Source organism: Fukomys damarensis, unplaced genomic scaffold (genome assembly GCF_012274545.1).
Source record: "Fukomys damarensis isolate Sample0158 unplaced genomic scaffold, DMR_v1.0_HiC HiC_scaffold_24, whole genome shotgun sequence".
NCBI classification, from domain to species: domain Eukaryota; kingdom Metazoa; phylum Chordata; class Mammalia; order Rodentia; family Bathyergidae; genus Fukomys; species Fukomys damarensis.
The window spans coordinates 53,086,892-53,108,353 of record NW_022900936.1 but is presented as its reverse complement, the minus strand read 5'-3'; the positions used below and the strand labels follow the sequence as shown (position 1 = coordinate 53,108,353).

Below are 21,462 nucleotides of genomic sequence, written 5' to 3'. Positions count from 1 at the left end.
GGTTCCTTTCCCATTTCCTACAACGGCTCTCATGTATTTGTTGCTTTCTTTTGGCTGTGTTTCATGTGGAAGATGACTATGTTTCTTTGTTTTATAAACCTAAAAAACCAAAATATAATCCCAACTGATTGAGTCACCATCATGTCTATGTCCCTGAGGAAATGTATTTGTTTTTATGCCACTTTTTGCTGTGTTTCATGTGTGCAATGTCTCCTTCTGTCCTATCATCAGTTTCTTCTTCCCTTCAGTGCCCCGCATTCAACTGAATTTCTACCTTATATGTTCAACTTTCAAGTTATCCTTCAACCATGTGTTTTTCTTTTATTTTTTGCATTATCTTTTATTATCATTTTGTATTTTTCTGCCTCCATCCTTAAACTCTCTGACATTATCATTCTCCAAATCTAGAATTCACTAATTACATAGAACGTAATTTCAGTAGTAGCTCTTAGAATTGTGTAATATGGTGCCTACCTCTGATTTCCATGTTTGCAGAGCCTCATTTAATGTTTGGCAAATTTGGGTACTATTTAAATAAGTAGTTGTATAATATATTGATGTCTTCCTTTGTCGTTTCAGTTTTTACTAAATGAACACAATCTTTTAAAACAAAAGGCAGTTGAGTCACTGAAACTTTCAGTGATTTATTTAGTGCCGCATGAGTTACTGTGTCTCAGTAAACAAAAGGGCCAATTCATGTGGATGCTAGTACTAAGATATAGCCTAGGTTTTAACCAGAGGTGTTCCCCAATGTATAACTTAATGATTTTTCAACTTTAACGTAGTGTAGAAGCTATATTTATTCAGTTAGCAACTGTGCTTCCGATTTTGAATTTAGATCTTATCCTAAACTAGCAATGTATTGTGTAATACTCTCTTGTAATGGTATGCAGTGGCTGTGAGCTGCAGCTCAGCTACTTCATCGCAAGTGTAAATACCTCTTGCTTTATAGTATGCTATGTTGCTAAACTGTGCTATTTGGTGTTATCAGTTTGTATTTACTTGTTTGTTTCTTTCTTTGTTTTTGGTACCTGAGATTGTACTTGGGACTTAGTGCTTGTGAGGCATGTGGCGGAACCACTGAGCTAAATCCCCAGCCCTTGTATTTACCTTTTGATTTACAGTGTTTTCAATGCAAGATGGGTTTATAGGGATGTAATTATGTAACTTAAAGAGCATGTAAACTTCACAAAAATTGTGTTCCATATTAGAAGCTCAAATGAATATATAAAATATTTTTCTTGTAGATTCTTTTAATGTATCAATTTTATAATTATCTTTTGATGTATACCTTTAAACCTAGGTATGAGCACTTTTCTTCATGTCTTAATCAAGTATTAGGTCTTCTTAATGGGAAAGACCCTGATTCTTCTTCAAAGGTATGTAAAAACATAGCATCTTGTTTTAAATGTTAAAACTACGGTGTTCAGAAAAATCTAAATGCACTAATCTCTGAATATTTACAAATTGTAGTTTTAAGCTTTTTTGTCATTTAAAAAAAATAAAACATTTGTGTTTAAGAAAAGTCTTAAGTACATACTATAAAATTATAAAATTAGTTGAAGTTGTCTTTCCTGTTTTGGTTCTTATAGTCCTGCTTATCAGGAGCAAGCACTATAAACAATTTTTTTTATTATTTGAAAACTCAGTTTTTAAAAAAGTGAAGAGATTATTTTTAATTTTTGTTTTAGGATTTTTTTTTACAAATGTATGGCATTTTTAGTTTCATATGTTTACATGTTAAAGTTTAGTGAAACTGATATTTAATGAAGACTTTATATCACACAGGTTTTAGAATTACTTCTTGCCTTCTGTTCAGTGACTCAGCTGCGCCATGTGATCACTCAGATGATGTTTGAACAGTCTTCATCAGGCAACACTGTTTTGGGAAACGGTTCTAAGTGCCTAGAGCCTGCTGTGGCTCTACTTCGTTGGTTAAGCCTGCCTTTGGATGAATCAGAAAACTGTTCTCTTTTAGCATTGGAGTTGTTCAAGGAAATATTCGAGGTAAGAGAATGATATACAAATTGACTTTTATGATTGTTGATTAAGAAATTTTTTCAAAAATATTTATAGTAAACTTTTAATTTTTCATATGCTTTAGAAAAATTCCTGTATTCTTAATCGTCTCACTAGATTCCCTGCCATTCAGTTAGTGAGTTTTTTTCCTGTGTGTGTTGTGTATGTGCTTTTTTTTTTTTCACTGAATAGCTTACTTATTTCTGTGTGATAAGAAAAGACATTGATGGGCCGGGGATTTAGCTCAGTGGTTTGGTGACCTGCAAGTTCAATCCCCTGTACCAAAAAAAAAAAAACAGAAGAAAAGACATTGACAAGATTTTTATGCTTTGTTGTTGTTTGACCATACTTGGAATAACAATATTCTATCTCTTTATGTCAGTAGGTGTTGTTCACTGTGTTTATTAGTAATTGAGTGGGTTAAGATGTAATACTGGTTTCATGGTGAAAGAAGTGGAATGTGACAGACAATAGAGAAAAATCAACATTAGTTTGTAGTTTTTTGCTGTCTGGACCTAGCAATCTGCCTTTATTTTTATTCACTCATTGTCTTAAAGTATTTCTCTTCTAATAACTGATCCAGGATGCCATAGATACGTCTAACTGTTCCTCAGCTGACCGATTTGTGACCCTTTTGCTGCCTACAATCGTTGATCAACTTCAGTTTACAGAACAGAATTTGAATGAGGCCTTAATAAGAAAAAAATGTGAAAGGATGGTCAAAGCCATTGAAGTTTTACTAAATATCCTTTACTGTCATAAACATGGAAGCTGTGAACTTTTTCTGGGTATTAGATTTACACTATTTTGTCTGTATTTGTATTTTTGTCACTTCTCATACTCATATCTAGTCAGAATTTGAACAAATTTACAGAAGAGTCTCTAAAAAATTATCCAGACTTTTTGCCCTGTGTAAAACTTTTAAACTAAGTACATTTTAAGAAATATTTTTAAACTTGATTTGAACATTTTTATCACATTTTGAGATGTGGAGGTATATTCTATCATGATTCCTACTACTAATCACTCACTTCTGCTTTTGATGCTGATTGCTGCCCTTGGATGATTAGTCTTGCCAGTTTTCAGTGGAATAGGTCCAAGGGTAGGGAAATACTGATAAAGTTGTCATGACTGTAGCCCAGTTTTTTTATTTTAGGTTCTAGTATTTTTTTTTCTTCCAAATTTTTACTTTTCTTAGTATTTCTTTGCAAACATATCAATTACACTTATCATGGAGAGTTGGTATATGTACATAATGCATCTTAATTCTTTTAATGTCCCCTTCCCTCTCTTCCCCCTCTCTCCACCTCTTCATCCCCTTCTCATTTGTGAAAGATCTTTCTGATTCTTTTTTTATTTTGCTCTTTAATTATTTATCCATTGAGTTTCTCATATAAAAGTGACCATGAGATATTTTATCTTATCTGTCTGATTTATTTCACTTAACATGGTCTCAAGATATATCCATTTTCCTACAAATCAAATGTTTTTGGGTGTTACTCCTAGCACCTTCCAACAAGTACTGAGATACCACTAGTTCTGACTTTTTTAAAAGTCTTTTAAAAATAAAAAGCCAGTTGTGGTGGTGTACACCTGTAATCTCAGCACCCAGGAGGCTGAGGCAAGAGAATTGCAACAAGTTTGAGGCCAGCCTGGGCTATATAGTGAGTTCCAGGCCAGCCTGAATTACATAGTGAGACCCTGGCTCAAAATAAAGAAGGTAGGAAGGAGTGAAAGGAAAGGAAGTCTGAAGTTCTAATTTTTTAATTATTTGTCATCTGAGTCCTTATCCCCTCTCAAGTAAATCTTTTAAATTTACCTGATAAATTTCACTGTATCTCAGGATCAAAAATATCTCCAATTTTGTTCTGCCCTAGAGCAAATTCCACCTCTTTTCTGAGCTGCCACTCCTTAATTTTCTTCCTCCTTTAAATTACAGCATTAATTCTCAATCTTGGCTTAGTATTCAAATCACCCAGGAACAACTAAAAAAAATGTAGAAGTAGAAGTTTTCCATAGATTCTCATGCAAATGGAATAATTTGAAAACTTCAGATTAGTGGAGGGTATTTGTGTGTTATCTTTTTTATTTGTGATTTATTCATCCCGGTGATTCTGATGTACAGCCAAAGTTGAAAACCACTGCTGTAGAGACTTATGATTACTTTCCTTGATTTATATGATATTTATGATTAGTATAGTCAAACCTTCTCTAATTGCACGGTATCATAACTTGGATAATAATAATTCATAATGCACTCAGTATGCGAAAATAACTTTCCTTAGTTCCACAAATATTACTGAAATGTGATTGTTACCAACAAAACAATGAACATTTGGGCTAGGGATTTAGCTCAATGTCCTACCTCCTGCCTCGCAAACATAAGGTCCTGAGTTCAATCCCAGGTACCAAAAAAAAAAAAAGAACATTCTATGGAGAAGCATCAGAGAAATCTGTTTTACCTCTTAAGTCAAAAATATTGCATCACTTTAATACTTTGAGTTCTTATCGTTGAACAAATATAAGAGCAGTTATACCATATTACAATTATAATTTATGTGATGTGAGAATTCTTTTTTTCTTAACAAAACTTATCTTTGTGTGGAGATGATACTCTGAAAATGCACGTTGCCAAAATTCTGACTACTATCAAATGTACCACTCTAGTAGAGCAACAGTTTACATATGGCAAGATTGATCTAGGGTTTGGAACTAAGGTAGCAGATTCTGAATTATGGTGAGTATATGAAATGCAAACTGCAAAATAGTTGAAGGCAGAAAATATGAGTCATTCTTTAATGTGTGCTTTTAATTTAAGGTATAGTAGAGAATTAAAATATTTCCATAGTGAAATTATTTTTAAAAATTTAAAAGTTCTTTCAAATTATACACTGCATACTTGTAGAAAAGTTATTGGCATCTATGATTTGTGTCCATTGCTTAGGGTTTTGTGGTATGTATGTTGTGTGTTTGGTATTGTGTATATGTATGTGAGATTTATCTAAAAGTCCTCATTTCTTTTTTGGAACTTAGTGACATTTTTAAAAAAAATTTTCATTTAAAATTTTTTAAATGAAAAGCATGAAAAAACAGGAATGGTTTATTTCAAGAAAATGAATCACTACTGAAGTTTCTTAATGACAGACAACTCTTATGTGAGGAATTAACAGTTTAAAAGTAGATAGTAATAAGACATTTTTTATTCCCTTCCCCCCATGAACTTATTCCATCTAATGAATATTTATTGAAGACCTGCTATAAATGCTAGACACACTGATTTGTTCCTATTTCCATGAGTGACATAATTTTCAGTAATTGTTTTTCAAGAATAAATATTAACTTTACTTTTTAAGCATGTTGATATTTGATAGTAGGAAATGAATCACTGAGTAAACCCATACTGTTAATGTCACTTTGTTCTCTAGTGTTGATCACTGATATTTTTACTTCTCAGAAGAAATGGTACTTTATCAGCCAGGCATGGTGGCTCACACTGTAATCCCAGCACTTGGGAGACTGAGACAGGAGGAATGCTGTGAGTTCGAGACCAGCCTGGGCTTCATAGTGAGCTCCAGGTCAGTCTCAACTACATAATGAGGCCCTATCTCAAAAAACAAAACAAAAGGAAAGAAAGTACTTTATCTACTTGAGATTTAAAAGCAGAGATATTTTTTATTTTCTTTAGAATTATGGACAGAAATAAGCTGTAAGGAGTTTTTTAGTTATCTAATTTAAATATGACTTATTTTTAAAGCAAACTTGCTGCTGATGTAATTTTGAAAACTCTTGATTTAATGAACAAACTTAAACAGTTGGTTCCTGGTATGGAAGTTAGTTTCTACAAAATCCTTCAGGTGAGTCTACGCTTTTCAAATTTTGGATTTATTCATATGCAAGTTATTTCTAGTAACTATTTGTTTCAGTCTAAATCTTTCTTTTAGATTTGGTCATTAGAAGACAGTTTAAAATTGTTCATTGTCTTTGGTAGTTGTGATAGTCTCATTGTACCATTATTTCATAGTTTCACAGCAGCTGAATGCTGAGTCCTCATTCTTATGCACATAATATTTAATAATAATGTGTTCTCAGCCTTTCTGTGTCATACTTATGGGTTTCTTTTGTTTTTGTGGGCCTGCAGAGAAGAGTGATATTTCGGTTTTTGTTGGTGATGAGGTAGTATCAAATAGGAATAGGAAACATTTTGAAGAAAAGGACTTGACTGTGAGTGACAATAAATTAGAGGAGGTACAGTATTACAAAAATAGATAATTTACAAATTTCAGTGTTAACACTGGTTAAAAGCTCTGGATGTTATCAAAAGTCAAAATAGTTTGGAGATCTAACTGATTTTTATTTATATTGGGCACAATCTTATTCTTGTCAAATAGAATGATTGTTCTTTGAGCAGAAGGAGATTGGCTTTATAGAAAGGACAGAAGAAAGGCAAAACAGGGAGCAAAAGGAAATAGTTTTTTCAGTTATTTCTCTTATAAAGTTAAAATAGACCATACTTTGTTTTTGTGCTGCTTCTGTCTGTTTTTGTTTGCTTGTTTGTGGAAATACTCCATCAATTCAAAGTTTAGAGGGTTACATGACAGCCAAATGACTCCATTCTGGTTTAATCTCATCTTCTGAGGTTTAGTGCAGGATTTAACAATATTTTAATATTGTTATCTATTTTAATATTTATAGCAAAAGAAACTGAGTTGAATGATTGTACTACATGTTAGTACAGGTTTGAGCAGTTATTACATCTCTTTGTACTTCCGTTTTTTTCATGGAAAATTAGAAATAATTCTAGGAGTTAGGAAGGGTTTCTATAGAGAGTTATAGAGATAAAGACCTGGTCTTATAGTACTGTAGCATTGAATTATTCTTGAGTTACCTACAAGGTGGTTAATATTTTAATTATAAATGATTATTAATAATAATATTTTTAGTAACTTTTTAAAAGACAAATCAAAATGTTTTGTCAATTCTTAGACTTTCATAATAAATGATTTGGAGCTTATAGTATTAATGTAAAATATTACATGAAGGGCTTTATATAACTAATCATTAAATTTAAATTTTCTGGTTTGAGTTAATTTGTGTTTTTATATTTTGTTACTTTAATTTAGAAAATATTAGCCATTTTTATTTGGAAATAAATTTGGTAATGAGGAAAAATAAAAGCATTCTAAACATCAGTCAGTTGTGAATGATACTCTTAGTTTATTTAAAGTATACTTTTCCTAGACAATTAAAACATTTAAAATTTTCACCTTTTCACCAAATTTTTAAGCTAATATTCACATTGACTGCATGACTGTGTAAGTAGCTCTATCAAGGGAAAGTCTAATAGATATATTCAGATATTAAGTGATACAAACATTTGAGAGCTTGCTACCCTTATTCTAAAGATCTGACATTTTTTATTGTTGTTGGTTTTTTTTTTTTTTTAATCTGACATTGTTTATTCTTTTGTCTCTTATTTTCTGGCTTCTGATTTGCTTAGGATCCACGTTTGATTACTCCTTTGGCTTTTGCTTTAACATCAGATAACAGAGAACAAGTACAATCTGGACTGGGAATATTATTGGAAGCTGCTCCACTGCCAGATTTTCCAGCTTTAGTGTGAGTAGTAGTCAGTTGTAATGTTTGTTTGACTGCCCTGCTATATATATTTCTTCAGTAATCCTCAGTATGTATGTGTGTGTGTGTGTGTGTGTGTGTGTATATATATATATATATTAGTAAATGAATCAGCTGGAAATTTCATTGTATTGTTCTTTCAAATGACTTAAATAAAATTTTATTTCTATAGGTAAAAAAGGTAGATGTTTGCTCACTTGGGGAAAGGTTAGCTCTGGGTGGTTTAAGTGTGTTATTCAGGCACTATTTTTATCTCTTACCACTTTCTTTTGATGTAAAGTGCTCTGGATACTCTTAGTAAGTTTACATCCTACCAGTTCATTTCCCTCATGGAAAGAGCTTTTCTTCCCTGATTATTTTAAGTGAAAAGTCTAAACACCACTGTTCTGGATCATTAGCCAAAGAGACAACTATGAAAACCACATGACTGAAAATTAGTTAGAATAAGGGACTGGAAGAGTTCTGTTATGATTTGGATCTAAAATGTCAGCCCAAATTCTCATGTGTGTGGAAGAATCACTGTGTGTAGTATACTCATCAGTGGGTTAATCCACGAATGAATCGATCCATAGCTAAATGTGCTGCTAGGAAGTGGGCCTGTTCAGAAGAGGTGGTTCACTGGGGGTATGATTTGAAAAGCTGTACCTTCCTCCTTAGCTCCTCCCTTCTCTGTCTCTTTCCTGGCTTAATGGATTGGACAGCTGTCCTCTGCCCAGGCCCTTCCACCATGCCCTTTCTGCCTTAGAGCCATCTGAAGATGGACTGAAACTACTAAAAATTGAACCAAAGTAAACCTGTTCTTTAAGTTGTAAGTGTTGGATATTTTGTCCTAGTGACAGAAAAGTAACTAAGACAGGTTCTTAAGGTAAACTTGTTTGCTTTACCTCAGAAAATCAAATACTGTAGGTGGTGGATAAGTAAATACAATAATATTTGAAAAAATTTTGAAAGAAATTCCAAAATTTGAATTTTGAAAGAAATTCCAAAATTTTAATTTTGAAAAAAATTCAAAATTGGTGGGCGCTTTATATAAAGTTACCATTGTCTAGTAGGGTTCTACTTTAGTACATTTAAAATTTTTCAAATGGCTTATTTTGTAAATGAGTTTCTGAAGTGGTTTGGGTAATTTAAAACAATCGGTAAAATAGGTGTAACATTCCCTACATGCCAGAGATTGAAAAGTGGGAGTGCACAAATACACGTTTTGGTAAATAGTTTTATTAGAACAAGGCCACACCATTTGTTTTCATCATTTGTGTTTTCTATAGCTGCTTTTACTCTAACAGCAGGATTGAGTAGTTGTAGCAGAGACAAATTTGCTATCCTGTGCTATAAATATATAACTAAAATATATTAGAAATATTTTTATAAACTATATTAACTAACAATCTCATTTTTCAGAACTAATAATTTAGGTGTTATAACTTAAGAATTAAAGAACTATGTCATTTAAGCCCTAAAAAGCACATCAGAATTCCCTTCACTTTTTAATGAATCTTAAGACAGATAGGAAGTGGCTTATATTACAAGTTAGCAGTGGTCATCTGTGAGCAAAGATGCTCCTTTCTTGGTGGCTTGCTTACTTCAGTTGTGTTCTTCTGAACTCAGAAGTTTCAGCAGGAAAACTTCAACTACACTGTACTTGAGCATTGTGTGTTCTGCCTCTGTGTGTGAGGCTATCCCACATTTTCATTGTATCTTGACATTCCCTGTCTTGTAAATAATTTTCACAAGGATCCATTTTTACTTATCACAGTATCCTTATTTGACATTATTTTAGGCAGTTTAATATGGTGAATTTATTGGATGAATGGATAGGTATTTTTTGCTAGATTGTTTTATTTACAAATTTAAGAAACATTTATTAAGATCCAACTATGACTATATGTAGCCCTCTACTAGGCATTTTGTCGATAGCAGTAAATGAGACTGAGTGCATGCTGGCATTAGATTTGCACTATAGTCAAGAGATGAGTTAAAGCTTCATTTTGTGCTTTTCACTAAGAGGAGAAATGATTAATATTAGCATCATATACGGCATTAGTGAGCACCTCTCTGAGGAGATGGATTTGAACTAAGACGCAGTGATGAGAACAAACTAGTTCTGTATAGATTTGATTCCAGATTGAAAAAAAAAAAAAAAAAAAAGCTCAAAGGTCCTGAGGCAAAAATAAGGTGAGCTTTCGAAAGGGTAGAATAGGAGTAAGAGAGGTGAGAACATAAAGAGAAGATGAGTTTTAGGAAGGAAATAAAGACCAGATGATTTCACCACCCATGCTAAGAAGGCATATTAATAAGAAAGTTGCTTTGAGCAGTTCTAATAACTTCACACTTACTACATATAAGCCACTCTCAAACTAGTTCCATGGTGCCTCCAAACCAGAAATGAAATTGCAGTTGCCAAGACCTGTAAGTAGAAAACAGAATCCTCTGAAAAGTTCAGGATATTTCCTGGAAAACCTGTTTCATCATGATCTCCAAGATTATTTTAATGCTATTTGAAGATTTCTGTTACAAAAAAGTAAAAAGTCACATTGTCAGGGTTCCTAACTTTGCCTTTTGCTCTGTTTGAATGCATTTTGTTTTGTTTTTTTTTATTTTCATTCAGACTTGGAGAAAGTATAGCAGCAAACAATGCATATAGACAACAGGAAACAGAACATATGCCCAGTAGACTGCCTTTGCAATTATTAAATCACAGTTCTTCAACAACAGTAAAGTGTTTAACTCCTCCCCCATCAAAAGATAATGTTCCTGGATTGAACATTGAGGAGTTAATAGAAAAACTTCAGTCTGGGGTTATGGTAAGTGATAAATAGCAATTAGAATTATACCTAGTACCTACCAACCAACTGTTGGGACTGATTATAATCAGTTTATTTAAACAACTTAAATGCAAATGTCATCTCTGAATTTTTAATCTTTTGGTAGAAAAAGTAACAGTATTCTGAAAAATTTGGAAAGAAAGGAAGAAAATGCAGTCATAAGATTCAAATATTTTTAACATGGTTATCATTCTTTTATTAATCCCCTTCCCAGCCACCCAGTTTAAGAAGTACTTTTTTAAGTTGCCATCTTCAGTATACTGAAACTTAGATGTTTTCTGCATTGGCTAGATTAAGAAAATATTGTGACTTACTTGATGAAGCAGAGTTTTTCCTCTGTTACTCATTATTTGTTTTAATAATTTAGTTGCAAATTTCATCAGTTTTTAAGTGCTACAATTTACTGACTTTTTTCTCCATTAAAACCTAGCTAAAGGACCAGATTAACGATGGGAGAATATCTGACATAATGGATGTGTATGAGATGAAATTGTCTACATTAGCTGTAAGTATATGTTTAAGTACATGTGATAAGCTTTTGATTGTTTTCCTAAAATTATGAAAATTAATTGTATATTTTCTTGTAGTCTAAAGAAAGCAGGTTACAAGATCTCCTGGAAGCAAAAGCTCTAGCTCTTGCACAGGCTGATAGACTGATTGCTCAATATCGCTGTCAAAGGACTCAAGCTGAGACAGAGGTAGGTAGAGTAGAAGACCTCTAATGATTAGAAAATTTAATAGATGAAATAAAACATAAAGAAAATATTATTTATATACTTATTGTTCTAATTGAACTAATTTGTCCTAAACATTTGACACATCTACTCAATCATTTTGAAACTGTCTTTAATTTTGGTACATCATTCATTATCGTCTGATTTTTTTTTCTACTTAATTGGTGTTTTTCTGTATCACTAATGGTCTATGCTTCGGTGTTGGAGGTCACTAGGATTATGCTCTTAAACCCTTTTTATTTATTTATATGTTTTATGGTTTTAACCATTACTAAACTTACAATGTTTTCAATTTTATGTCAAGCACAGATCAAAAAAAAATAACGAAGCACTAAATTTCTCCTATATACATGTACTTCAAACTCAGCATAACCTACAGTGATGAGTTACTCTTACCTTTTAAAAAACTTATTAAGTATTCCCTCTTCTATAATTCATAGTTTTCCAGATAAGAAATATAGAAATCATATAGCTCACCTTTGGAATTATACATCAAGTCCACTTGATACTACCTCTAGATATTATTCTTTTCCCTCCTGTCTCTGTTCTTACCACTATTTGGTATAGGTCACGTTTTTTCCTTTATCATATGAATCCACAGAGCCTCTTATTAGTCTTCCTATCTTTAGAGTAGTGCCCTCTTCTCAGAACCCTCGACACTTCTGCCAAACAGAAGTATTTGGTTCTGCTCTCACTTACTCCTTTCCCCTAGGGATCACTGAGGTGATAATCTGATTCTTTCCCTCCCTCTTGTGCTTCATATCCTTCATAATAGCCACCATTGCTTTCAAAATATAGTTAAAATTCTCATGTGACACACAGATTCTGACTACTTCTCAACCCACATATACCATTTGTGGACATTCATTGTAACCAACTATGTTAGACTACTTTGCATTTTCTGGAACTTGCTATACTCTTTGTGTTTCCTTGTCTTTGCATTTTCTATTCTATGTCTGAGACATCTTTTCCTCTTTTTCTTTGCCTGATTTTTTATACTCTTCTGATTTAATTTTAAATACCACCGTTTTCTAGAAGCTACTCATGTAATTTTTGTCTGTGTATCTACCCCTTGCTTATTTCTTTATAATATTTCATATACCACATGAAGATCATATTACCTTTGCTTATGATATGATAGGCTATTTCTTTACCTCCAGGCCCTTGAATGCCCTTTATATGTGGTAGGTGCTTGGTAAGGTTGTCTTTGTGCTATGTACATATGTACACATGATGTATACCTTATGTGTGAGAGTTTGCTTCAGTAATATGAAATTTATAGCATGTCCAAATGGAAGTCTATAAAAGTTGACTTAATTTGTAATTATTTATATAATAAAGTCTGGCTTTTGGAAGAAGCAGTAAATCATTGGCAAATAAAATAGCTTTAGAATCTTTCAGAACAAAAGTACTCTAAAAATATAAAGAAATTATAACCTTTCTTTTTTCTTACTTTAACATGGTGTAATTTATCTTAGCTAGTATGTTGAACTTTGCAGAGATTCCAGGAAAGAAAATAATGTTAAAATAATTTAATCCTGTTACTTATCATAGAGCATTCTGATATTCTATGTGTTTTGGATATATCTTGAGTTTTATTAGAGAATTTAATGTTTTACATACAATATTGGAACTGTTTCTCATAAAATACACTAAGTAATTGATATTAATGTTATAATCTGTGCTAAAAACAGGACTTAGGTTTTTCATCTGACATTTAAAAATAATATTTTTAACACTAAAGAGATAGAAAAACCCACTTTTTATAATTACTTTTCTGCTTCTCTGATTTTTTTTAAGTTTATTGGTACAGTACAGTTGTATTCATGATTGGGATGTTGACTTTTCTTGGTTCTTATTTTTCCCTATTCCAGGCCCTTCCTTCACCCCCTCCACCCTACCCTGTTAATAAAGACAGTGTTGCCATGTTTTTTCTTTTCACATATTTTCTCTTTCTGCTTTTTACCTTTCATCTACTTTTTGTACTTCCTCCACTCTTTTAGACCATTTTCTTCCTATTACACAATAGTTATACATTTTGATCCTTGTTAACACTTTTAGTTTTTCAAACCAGAGAAACTATTCGGTATTTGCTCATGCATCTTATTAATTTCACTTAAGAGTGTGGCCTCAATGTGCATCCAGTTAGTTCTAAATATATTTTATGAAATTGTTACGGAAGGAATCAGTAAGTGATTTTGTAACAGAGAGGCAGCAGAATGGCAATAAAATAACAAATTTACTTATGGATAAAGGTCGATCTCACATAAGCCATGCCTGGATCGACACACACTGGTTACATTTCCTCCTTTTATAGGGTTTAACAGTCTAGACTTCATTTGGGTGGTTCCATTTCATTCTCACAGTTCAAATCACGGTCACAAAATAGTTAATCTTTTCAACCAAGACATAACAGTTCTTTGTAGTTGGGGAGTTTACTTTTAAGATTCTCCTAGTTATCTATTCTAGTCCATAGGAAGGGGGCTGTTCAGGGTCAGAGGAGCAAATGTTGGCAGTGGTCCTTTTTATCTTGAAACTTTTACGATCAGTCTTCAGTCTCTCTGGGAGCTCAAGAACTTGATGTGCTGTATTATCTCAGGATAAGAACAAATGCCTCATTCAGCAGTTAGTGCCTTCGGTGCTTATTAGTTTTGAGCTAAACAAAACAAACTTCTGTTAGAGACAGCAAAAGCCATTTTATATTGTAATACTTTATAGGTTTTTATTATTTATAAGAGTTTTCCCTATCAAAATAACCACGTATTCATCCAGTCTTCAGTTAATGGGCAATTGGGCTGTTTCCAAATTTTAGCTATTATAAACTGTGCTGCTATAAACATGAGTGAGCATATATCGCTGTGGTATGATTCTTTTAATTCTTTTGGAAAGATACCCAGCAGAGGAATAGCTGGGTCAAATGGGACTTCTAATCCTAGTTGTTTGAGGTATTTCTGTATAGATTTCCACAGTGGTTGCACCAGTCTGCACTCTCACCAACAATGGAGAAGGGTTCCTTTGTTCCCACAACCCCACCAACTTTTGTTATTGGTTGATTTCCTGATAGGGGTCCTTCTTTCTGGGGTGAGGTGGAGTCTCAGTGTTGTTTTCATCTGCATCTCTCCATGACCAGTGACTGTTGAACATTTTTTCATGTGTTTATTTTCTGCTTTTACTTTTTTGTCTCAGAAGCGTCTGTTCATTTCAAATGCCCATTTTTGAAGTGGGTCTTTACATTTGGGGGGGGTCTGATTTCTTTGAGTTCTTTTTATATTCTAGATAGTAGACCTTTGTCTGAGGTGCAGCTGGTAAAAAATTTTTCCCCACATGTTGGGTTGTCTCTTAGCTCTGCTGGTGATTTCTCTGGCAGTGCAGAAGCTTTTTAAACAGATGAAATCTCAATTGATTGATTCTGCTAGTTCCCATGCTACTGAGGATTTGTTAATAAAGTCTTTTCCTATGCCAATGTCTTCAAGAGTTCTACCTAATTCTCCCTGTTTTAATATTTAGATCTTTAATCCATTTGGATTTAGTTTGATGCATGGTGAAAGATACAGGTCTAGTTTTAATCTTCAACAAGAAGAAATCCAATTTTTCCAACACCATTTATTAAAGAGGCTATCTTTCCTCCAGTGAAGATGGGTGGCTCCTTTGTCAAAGTTGAGGAAGCTGAGTATGTCAAGAGCTGTTTCTGCATCTTCTAATCTGTTCCACTGATCCTTGGGTCTTTTTCTTTGTCATTACCATGCTGTTTTTATCACAGTGCCTTTGTAGTATAGTTTCAAGTTGGGGATTGTGGTACCCCTGCTATATCTCTGTTGTCTAGAATTGCTTTTGCTATTCTACGTCTCTTCTGATTCCAAATAAATTTTTCAGTTGTTTTCTCTAGTTTTGTGAAATATACTGTTGGGATTTCAATAGGGATTGCATTGAATCTGTATAGAAGTTTTGGAAGTATGGCCATTTTAACTATATTGATTCTTCCTACACATTTATAAGGCATGTCTTTCCATTTTCTTATATCCTCTTTGATCTCTTTTTTCAAAGTGTTGTAGTTCTCAATATAGAGGTCTTTTGTTTCCTTTGTTAGATTGATTCCTAGATATTTCATGTTTTTGGATGCTATTGTGAAAGGGATTGTTTCCCTAATTTCACTTTCAGTGAGTCTGTTACTTGTATACAAGAAGGCTATTGATTTTTCAGTGTTTACCTTGTGTCCAGCTGCTTTACTGAATCTGTCAATTAAGTCTAGAAGTCATTTGGCAGAGTTCTTTGGGTCTTCAATGTAGAGTATCATATCATATAATGACAGCTTAACTTCTTCCTTTCCTATCTTTATTGCTTTAATTTCTTTGTCTTTTCTAATTTCTGTGGCTAATGTTTCCAGAACTACATTGAGCAGGAGTGGTGATAGTGGACATCCTTGTGTTGTTCCTGATTTCAATGTGAAGATTTTCAGTTTTTGACCATTTAGTATGATGTTGGCTGTTGGTTTTTCATAGATAGCCTTTATCAAGTTGAGATAAAGACCATCTATTCCAATTTTTTGCAGGGTTTTTATCACGAATGGGTGTTGAATTTTGTCAAATGCTTTTTCTGCATCTATTGAGATGATCATATGGTTTTTATCCTTGAATCTATTAATACAGTGTATTATTGATTTATGTATGTTGAACCATCCTTGAATCCCTGAGATAAATCCAACTTGGTCAGGTTGTACGATCTTCTTGATGACCCCCTGTATTCTGTTTGCCAGTATTTTATTGAGGATTTTTGCATCTATGTTCATTAGGGAGACTGGCTTGTACTTCTCTTTTTTAGTTGAGTCTTTCCCTGGTTTTGGAATGAAAGTAACATTTGCTTCTAGGAATAAATTTGGAAGTATTGTTTCCCTTTCAATTTCATTGAAAAGTTTAAAGAGTAGTTGTGATAATTCTTCTTTAAAAGTTTTGCAGAATTCAGCAGTGATGCTATCAGGACTTGGGCTTTTCTTTTTGGTAAATTTTTAATTACATTTTTAATTTCACTGATAGTAATTGGTGTGTTTAGAATTTTTATATCTTCTTTGTTCAACTTTGGTAATTTATATGTATCTGGAAATCTGTCCATTTGTTCTGTGTTTTCCGTTTTATTAGAGTACAGGTTCTCAAAGTAGGTATTGATGATCCTCTGGATTTCTGCTGGGTCTGTTGTAAGTTCATCATTTTTGTTCCTAATTGCATGAATTTGAGCCTTTTCCATATTTTGATGTTTGGCTAAAAGTTTATTGATTTTATTCTTTTGAGAAACCAACTCTTTGATTTATCGATTTTATTTTTTTCATTCTCTTAGTCTCTATTTCATTGACTTCTACTCTGATCTTTATAATTTCCTCCTTTGTATGAACTTTGGGTTTCCCTTGTTCTTTTTCTAGGAGCTTAAGATTCATCATTAGGTTGTTTATTTGAGCTCACTCTTTTTTCCTAATGTGGGCATTCACTCCTGTGAATTTCCCAGGTAAAATTGCTTTCATTGTATCCCATAGATTCCTATATGTTGTATTGGAATTTTCATTAAATTATTAAAATCTGTCTAATTTCTTCTTTAATTACTATTGTAACCCATCGGTTGTTCAGGAGAGTGTTATGCAGTTTCCATGTGTTTATTAAGTTCTTATGGTTTCTTACGCTATTGATCTTCAGTTTAATTGCACAAAGGTCTGATAATATACATGGGATAACTTCAGTTCCTTTACATTTACTTAAACATGTTCAAGAGCTAGCCTGTGGTCTGTTTTTGTGAATGATCCGTGTGCAGCCAGTAAGAATATATATTCTGTTTTGTGGGGTAATCTATTAGGTCCATTTGTTAAACACTTGCTTCAGTTCTAGTATTTCGTTGTTGACTTTTAGTCTAGATGATCTGTCTATTTGTGACAATGGGGTATTGAATTCCCCCACTACAATTGTATTAGTTCTTATTTGGTGTTTTGTGTCCTTTAACATTTATTTTGTATAGTTGAGGGCATTAGTGTTTCGTATGTATATATGATTTTTATTATTATATTATGATTATTATGATTATATTGTCATCTCTTCCTGTTGGATTTTTCCCTTTACAAGCATGTGGTGACCTTCTTTGTCTCTCTTAATTAGTTTTGGTTTGAATTTACTTTGTCTGCAAATAAGATAGCTACCCCTGCTTTTTTCTGGGTTCCTGTCTCATGGAGAACTGTTTTCCATCCTTTTACTTTCAGTCTGAGTTTCTTTTTCATGTAGGTGTGTTTCTTATATACAACATATTGTTGGATTTTACTTCTTAATCCATTCTGCCAGTCTTTTTATTTTGATTGGTGCATTGAGGCTATTGACATTGATGGTTATAACTGATACGTATTGACTTATTATTGTCATTTTATTTTCCTGTTGTTGGTTCTTTTTTTTATTTTTCTCTCCCTTTAAATTCTTTCCTATTGGATTTGCTCTGCGGGGCCTCATGGAGTTGTCTTTTTCATGGTCTTTTTCTATGATATTTAAAAAAATTATTTGGAATGCTGGCTTGGTGGTCATGAAATTTCTCAGGTATTCTTTGTTGTGAAAGCATTTTATTTCTCCATCAATTTTGAAAGGTAGTTTTGGAGAATACATCAGCCTAAATTGGAGGTTGTTTTCTTTTAAAGCTTGAAATACCTCACTCCAGACTTTCCTTGACTTGAGGGTTTGTGTTGAAAGGTCTGGTATTTTTCTGATTGGCTTTCCTTTACATGTAATTTGCTTCTTTTTCTCTAACTATGGGATCTTGACTGTTTTATGTCTAGGTGTAGACTTTTTTTTAATCACAACTAGTTGGAGTCCTATATGCCTCACTTATTTGTATGTGAAGTTATTTTGCTCTGTTTGGGAAGTTTTCTATCATTAATTCCATGAACAATTTTTTTATGTCATTTGTACTTTCTCCTGTTTTTTTGTGGACTCCTGTCTGCTTCTCTAAAGTTGCATGTCACTTATTAAATGACAATGGTGTTCCTTGGTTATTCTGGCTTAAATGTTAGGTTGAGCAGTTGTGACGTAGTTAAGATCTTATTTTTTATTCTTACCTGAAATGAGGTAACTGATGTGTGCAAACTTAGTGGTGAAGTGTTAATGGCTAGCCCTGAAGACTATACCCTTTTACAGTATTTCAATTTACTTTTATGTTACAATTTTGTTCACTTTATTAGTTTGTTCATATATTGTCAAAACAGTATATTAAATAAAAATCTTTAATAATACAAGTTGAACATCCCTAATCCAAAATCTTGAAATCCAAAATTCAAAGTCCAGAGTTTTTTGAGCACTGACATGATCCTACAAGGGAGAAATTCCATGCCATGAAACTGTTTTGTTCCACAAACTACTAAAAAACTCTAAAAAGTTCCACTGCCTGCCTTCCAAGCTCAAGGGCCCAAGTTCAATCTCCAGTACAAAAAAAAAACAAACCTCTAAAAACACTGTATAAAATTATCTTCATGATATGTATATAAGGTATATATAAAACATAAATGAATTTTGGCATTAGACTAGAGTCTCACCAGCAAGACACTTTATTGTGTATATGCAGATATTCCAAATGCCCGAACAATCTGAAATTCAAAATACTTCTATTCCCATCCATTTGGGATAAGGGATACTATATCTGTGTAGTTAGGTAAATGTGTATAACTTAAAGAATTTTCCATAACCCATAACTAGATGCTTACCTAGTAGATATTAGATATGTTCATATTACATTTATGCATTTCCTAGATATATTCTGAAAAAAATGTGTTAGGCAAGTTCATTCTTGGGCAAACAGAACACTTACATAAGCTAAGCTGGCTGCAGTATAGCAAGGCAGTGTAATCTTATGGAACTACCATTTCTTGAATAAGATGTTATATGTTGCATAACTATATATAAGCGATAATGAAAAAGTGCACGTGCTGTTTTCTTTTAAGGCACGGACACTTGCTGGTATGTTGAGAGAAGTTGAAAGAAAAAATGAAGAGCTTAGTGTGTTGCTGAAGTCACAACAGCTTGAGTCAGAAAGAGCCCAGAGTGATATTGAACATCTCTTTCAACATAATAGGAAATTACAGTCTGTGGCTGAAGAGCATGAAATACTGACAAAATCCTACATGGAACTTCTTCAGAGGTAAATTAAGTTTCTTTGTGAGGTTAGAACCAGGAATGAACACACTAATTCTTTTCTGACTCTCAACTTCTTTTGTATAAATGTCATACATTCTGATAATACCATAAAAGAGGTAGTTAGCAACACAGAGGAGGATTTGAGTTCTAGCCCAGCCTGGGCTATGTAGTAACACTCTAGCTCCCCAAAAAAAGAACACTGTTACTTTTTTGCATCATACATTTTCTACAATCAAGACATCAACTTTTTTCCTTGTCTTTTCAGAAATGAAACTACTGAAAAGAAGAATAAAGACCTACAGATCACATGTGATTCTCTGAATAAACAAATTGAAACAGTGAAAAAGTTGAATGAATCACTCAAGCAACAAAATGAAAAGTAAAATCTCTGATTCCACAATTGAGATGTTTTTAAAAAAACAGAATTATCTATTTCTATACACAACATTGTTTTTATTGGTAAAATTAGAATTATCACTTATTTTAAGTACAAAATATTGTCAGATTTTAGAGATAATTATGGTTTTAATGATTTTTCTCTTAATTGTTGGGGACAAAAAAAATCACAAATAATAAGGTTCATTGATTTTTCTTTTACATTTTCAGAACTATTGCCCAATTAACAGAGAAAGAAGAACAGCGAAAAGAAGTCCAGAACCAGTTAGTCGACAGAGAATGTAAATTAGCAAGTGAGTAACTTCTTATTAGTTTCTATTTTTAATATATTTCATGTTGGAATAAAAATCAAAATTTAAATGATATATTTCACTTTACCATTATATTTTACTTGCTTTGTTATTTTTTGTACCTTAAGTCACACCCTAAACAATTTTCCTTTTTTTCCTGTATCATTTCACAAAGCAGTGTTCTTCAATTCATCAAGGAGGAAAAGCAGTATAATTTTTTAAAATTCTGTGGTTGTAAGAAATTCCCTTTTTAAAATAAAATGCTTTTAAGGAATATAACAGCAGGTGGCACTGCTAGGTAACATTTAGTCACTAGCTTCTTAATGCCACAGGTGTACAATGATTCCCAAAAACATTTTTGTTCTAATTCACTTGCCTTAGATCACAGAGTACCACCTATATAGTTTTTCAGTGTTCACTCTCCTTTTCCTTCTAGTTCTAAAGTCTTGAGTGTTGTCCTTTTTTTTCTTTGACATCTATTGTATTTAGACAGGGTTGGGGAAACGACATGTAGTTAGCATATTCTGTAGAGTACACTAAAACTTTGTTTTGAGAACATAATTTGTTCCAAAAATATGCTTGCAATCCAAAGTACTTGTATATCAAAGTAAATTTCCCCATAAGACATAACAGAAACTCAGATGATTCATTACACAACCCAAAAATATTCCTATAAAAAGTATTATAATACTGTAATATAATACAAAATAATAAAGGAAATACAAAATATAAAGAAAAATAAATTGACCAGCACTTATATTTGAAATCTTTTGTGGCTGGTGTGACGGAGACAAGAGGAACATTATTGTATGTATAGGATGACTTTCATTATCACTAATGGAATCACTGCTATGTATTGGCTCAATGGAATTTTTTTGTTGTGTGTATAACTTTAACAAGGAGCCTATCCAATGATACTCACTTTTTCCTCCTTCTGAGGATTTCACAGAAGTGTGACACTGCATTGTCATCAAACAGATTCATTGCTTGCATGGCTACAGCCTCATTTGGGTTGTGCTTTTCTACAAAACTTAACCCTTTTTCCCATATTTTAGACATCTCCCTAATCTCATTTGAAGTGAAGGATTTCTCCTTTTTCACCTCCTCTGATGATAAGATCTCCTCTATAACTTCTTGCTACTGGGAGAGATTACCCACAATACTGCAGAGAGGGAGAGAGACCCATTGGTTCATTTGTGATCATGTGACATTTAGCATCATCTACTACACATATGAAGACATCTCTTGTTTTAAGTTTTAAAATTTATTAGAAATGTTTGATTGTCTTGAAGAACACTCAAGAACAAATTACGTACAATCCAAGGTTTTACTGTACTACCATAGGGATGTTCCATGTTTTATAAAACTTTTATAAAACTGCAAATTTTATAAAACTTTTTTTTTTTTTTTTTTTTTTTTT

The 21,462-nt window shown here is 32.8% G+C and overlaps 1 protein-coding gene across 1 annotated transcript in view; it reads left to right on the top strand.

The window, feature by feature from the left end:
- The window catches only part of Cip2a (cellular inhibitor of PP2A), a 35,653-nt gene that overhangs the window by 12,422 nt on the left and 1,769 nt on the right, over positions 1 to 21,462 (top strand). The window contains exons 8-19 of the mRNA XM_010630154.3: positions 1,304 to 1,379; positions 1,789 to 2,007; positions 2,603 to 2,762; positions 4,615 to 4,756; positions 5,774 to 5,873; positions 7,517 to 7,635; positions 10,262 to 10,457; positions 10,909 to 10,983; positions 11,066 to 11,176; positions 19,164 to 19,360; positions 19,622 to 19,735; positions 19,963 to 20,045. Coding sequence (XP_010628456.1) covers positions 1,304 to 1,379; positions 1,789 to 2,007; positions 2,603 to 2,762; positions 4,615 to 4,756; positions 5,774 to 5,873; positions 7,517 to 7,635; positions 10,262 to 10,457; positions 10,909 to 10,983; positions 11,066 to 11,176; positions 19,164 to 19,360; positions 19,622 to 19,735; positions 19,963 to 20,045 — 1,592 coding nt within the window. The remainder of the gene's footprint in view (positions 1 to 1,303; positions 1,380 to 1,788; positions 2,008 to 2,602; positions 2,763 to 4,614; positions 4,757 to 5,773; positions 5,874 to 7,516; positions 7,636 to 10,261; positions 10,458 to 10,908; positions 10,984 to 11,065; positions 11,177 to 19,163; positions 19,361 to 19,621; positions 19,736 to 19,962; positions 20,046 to 21,462) is intronic.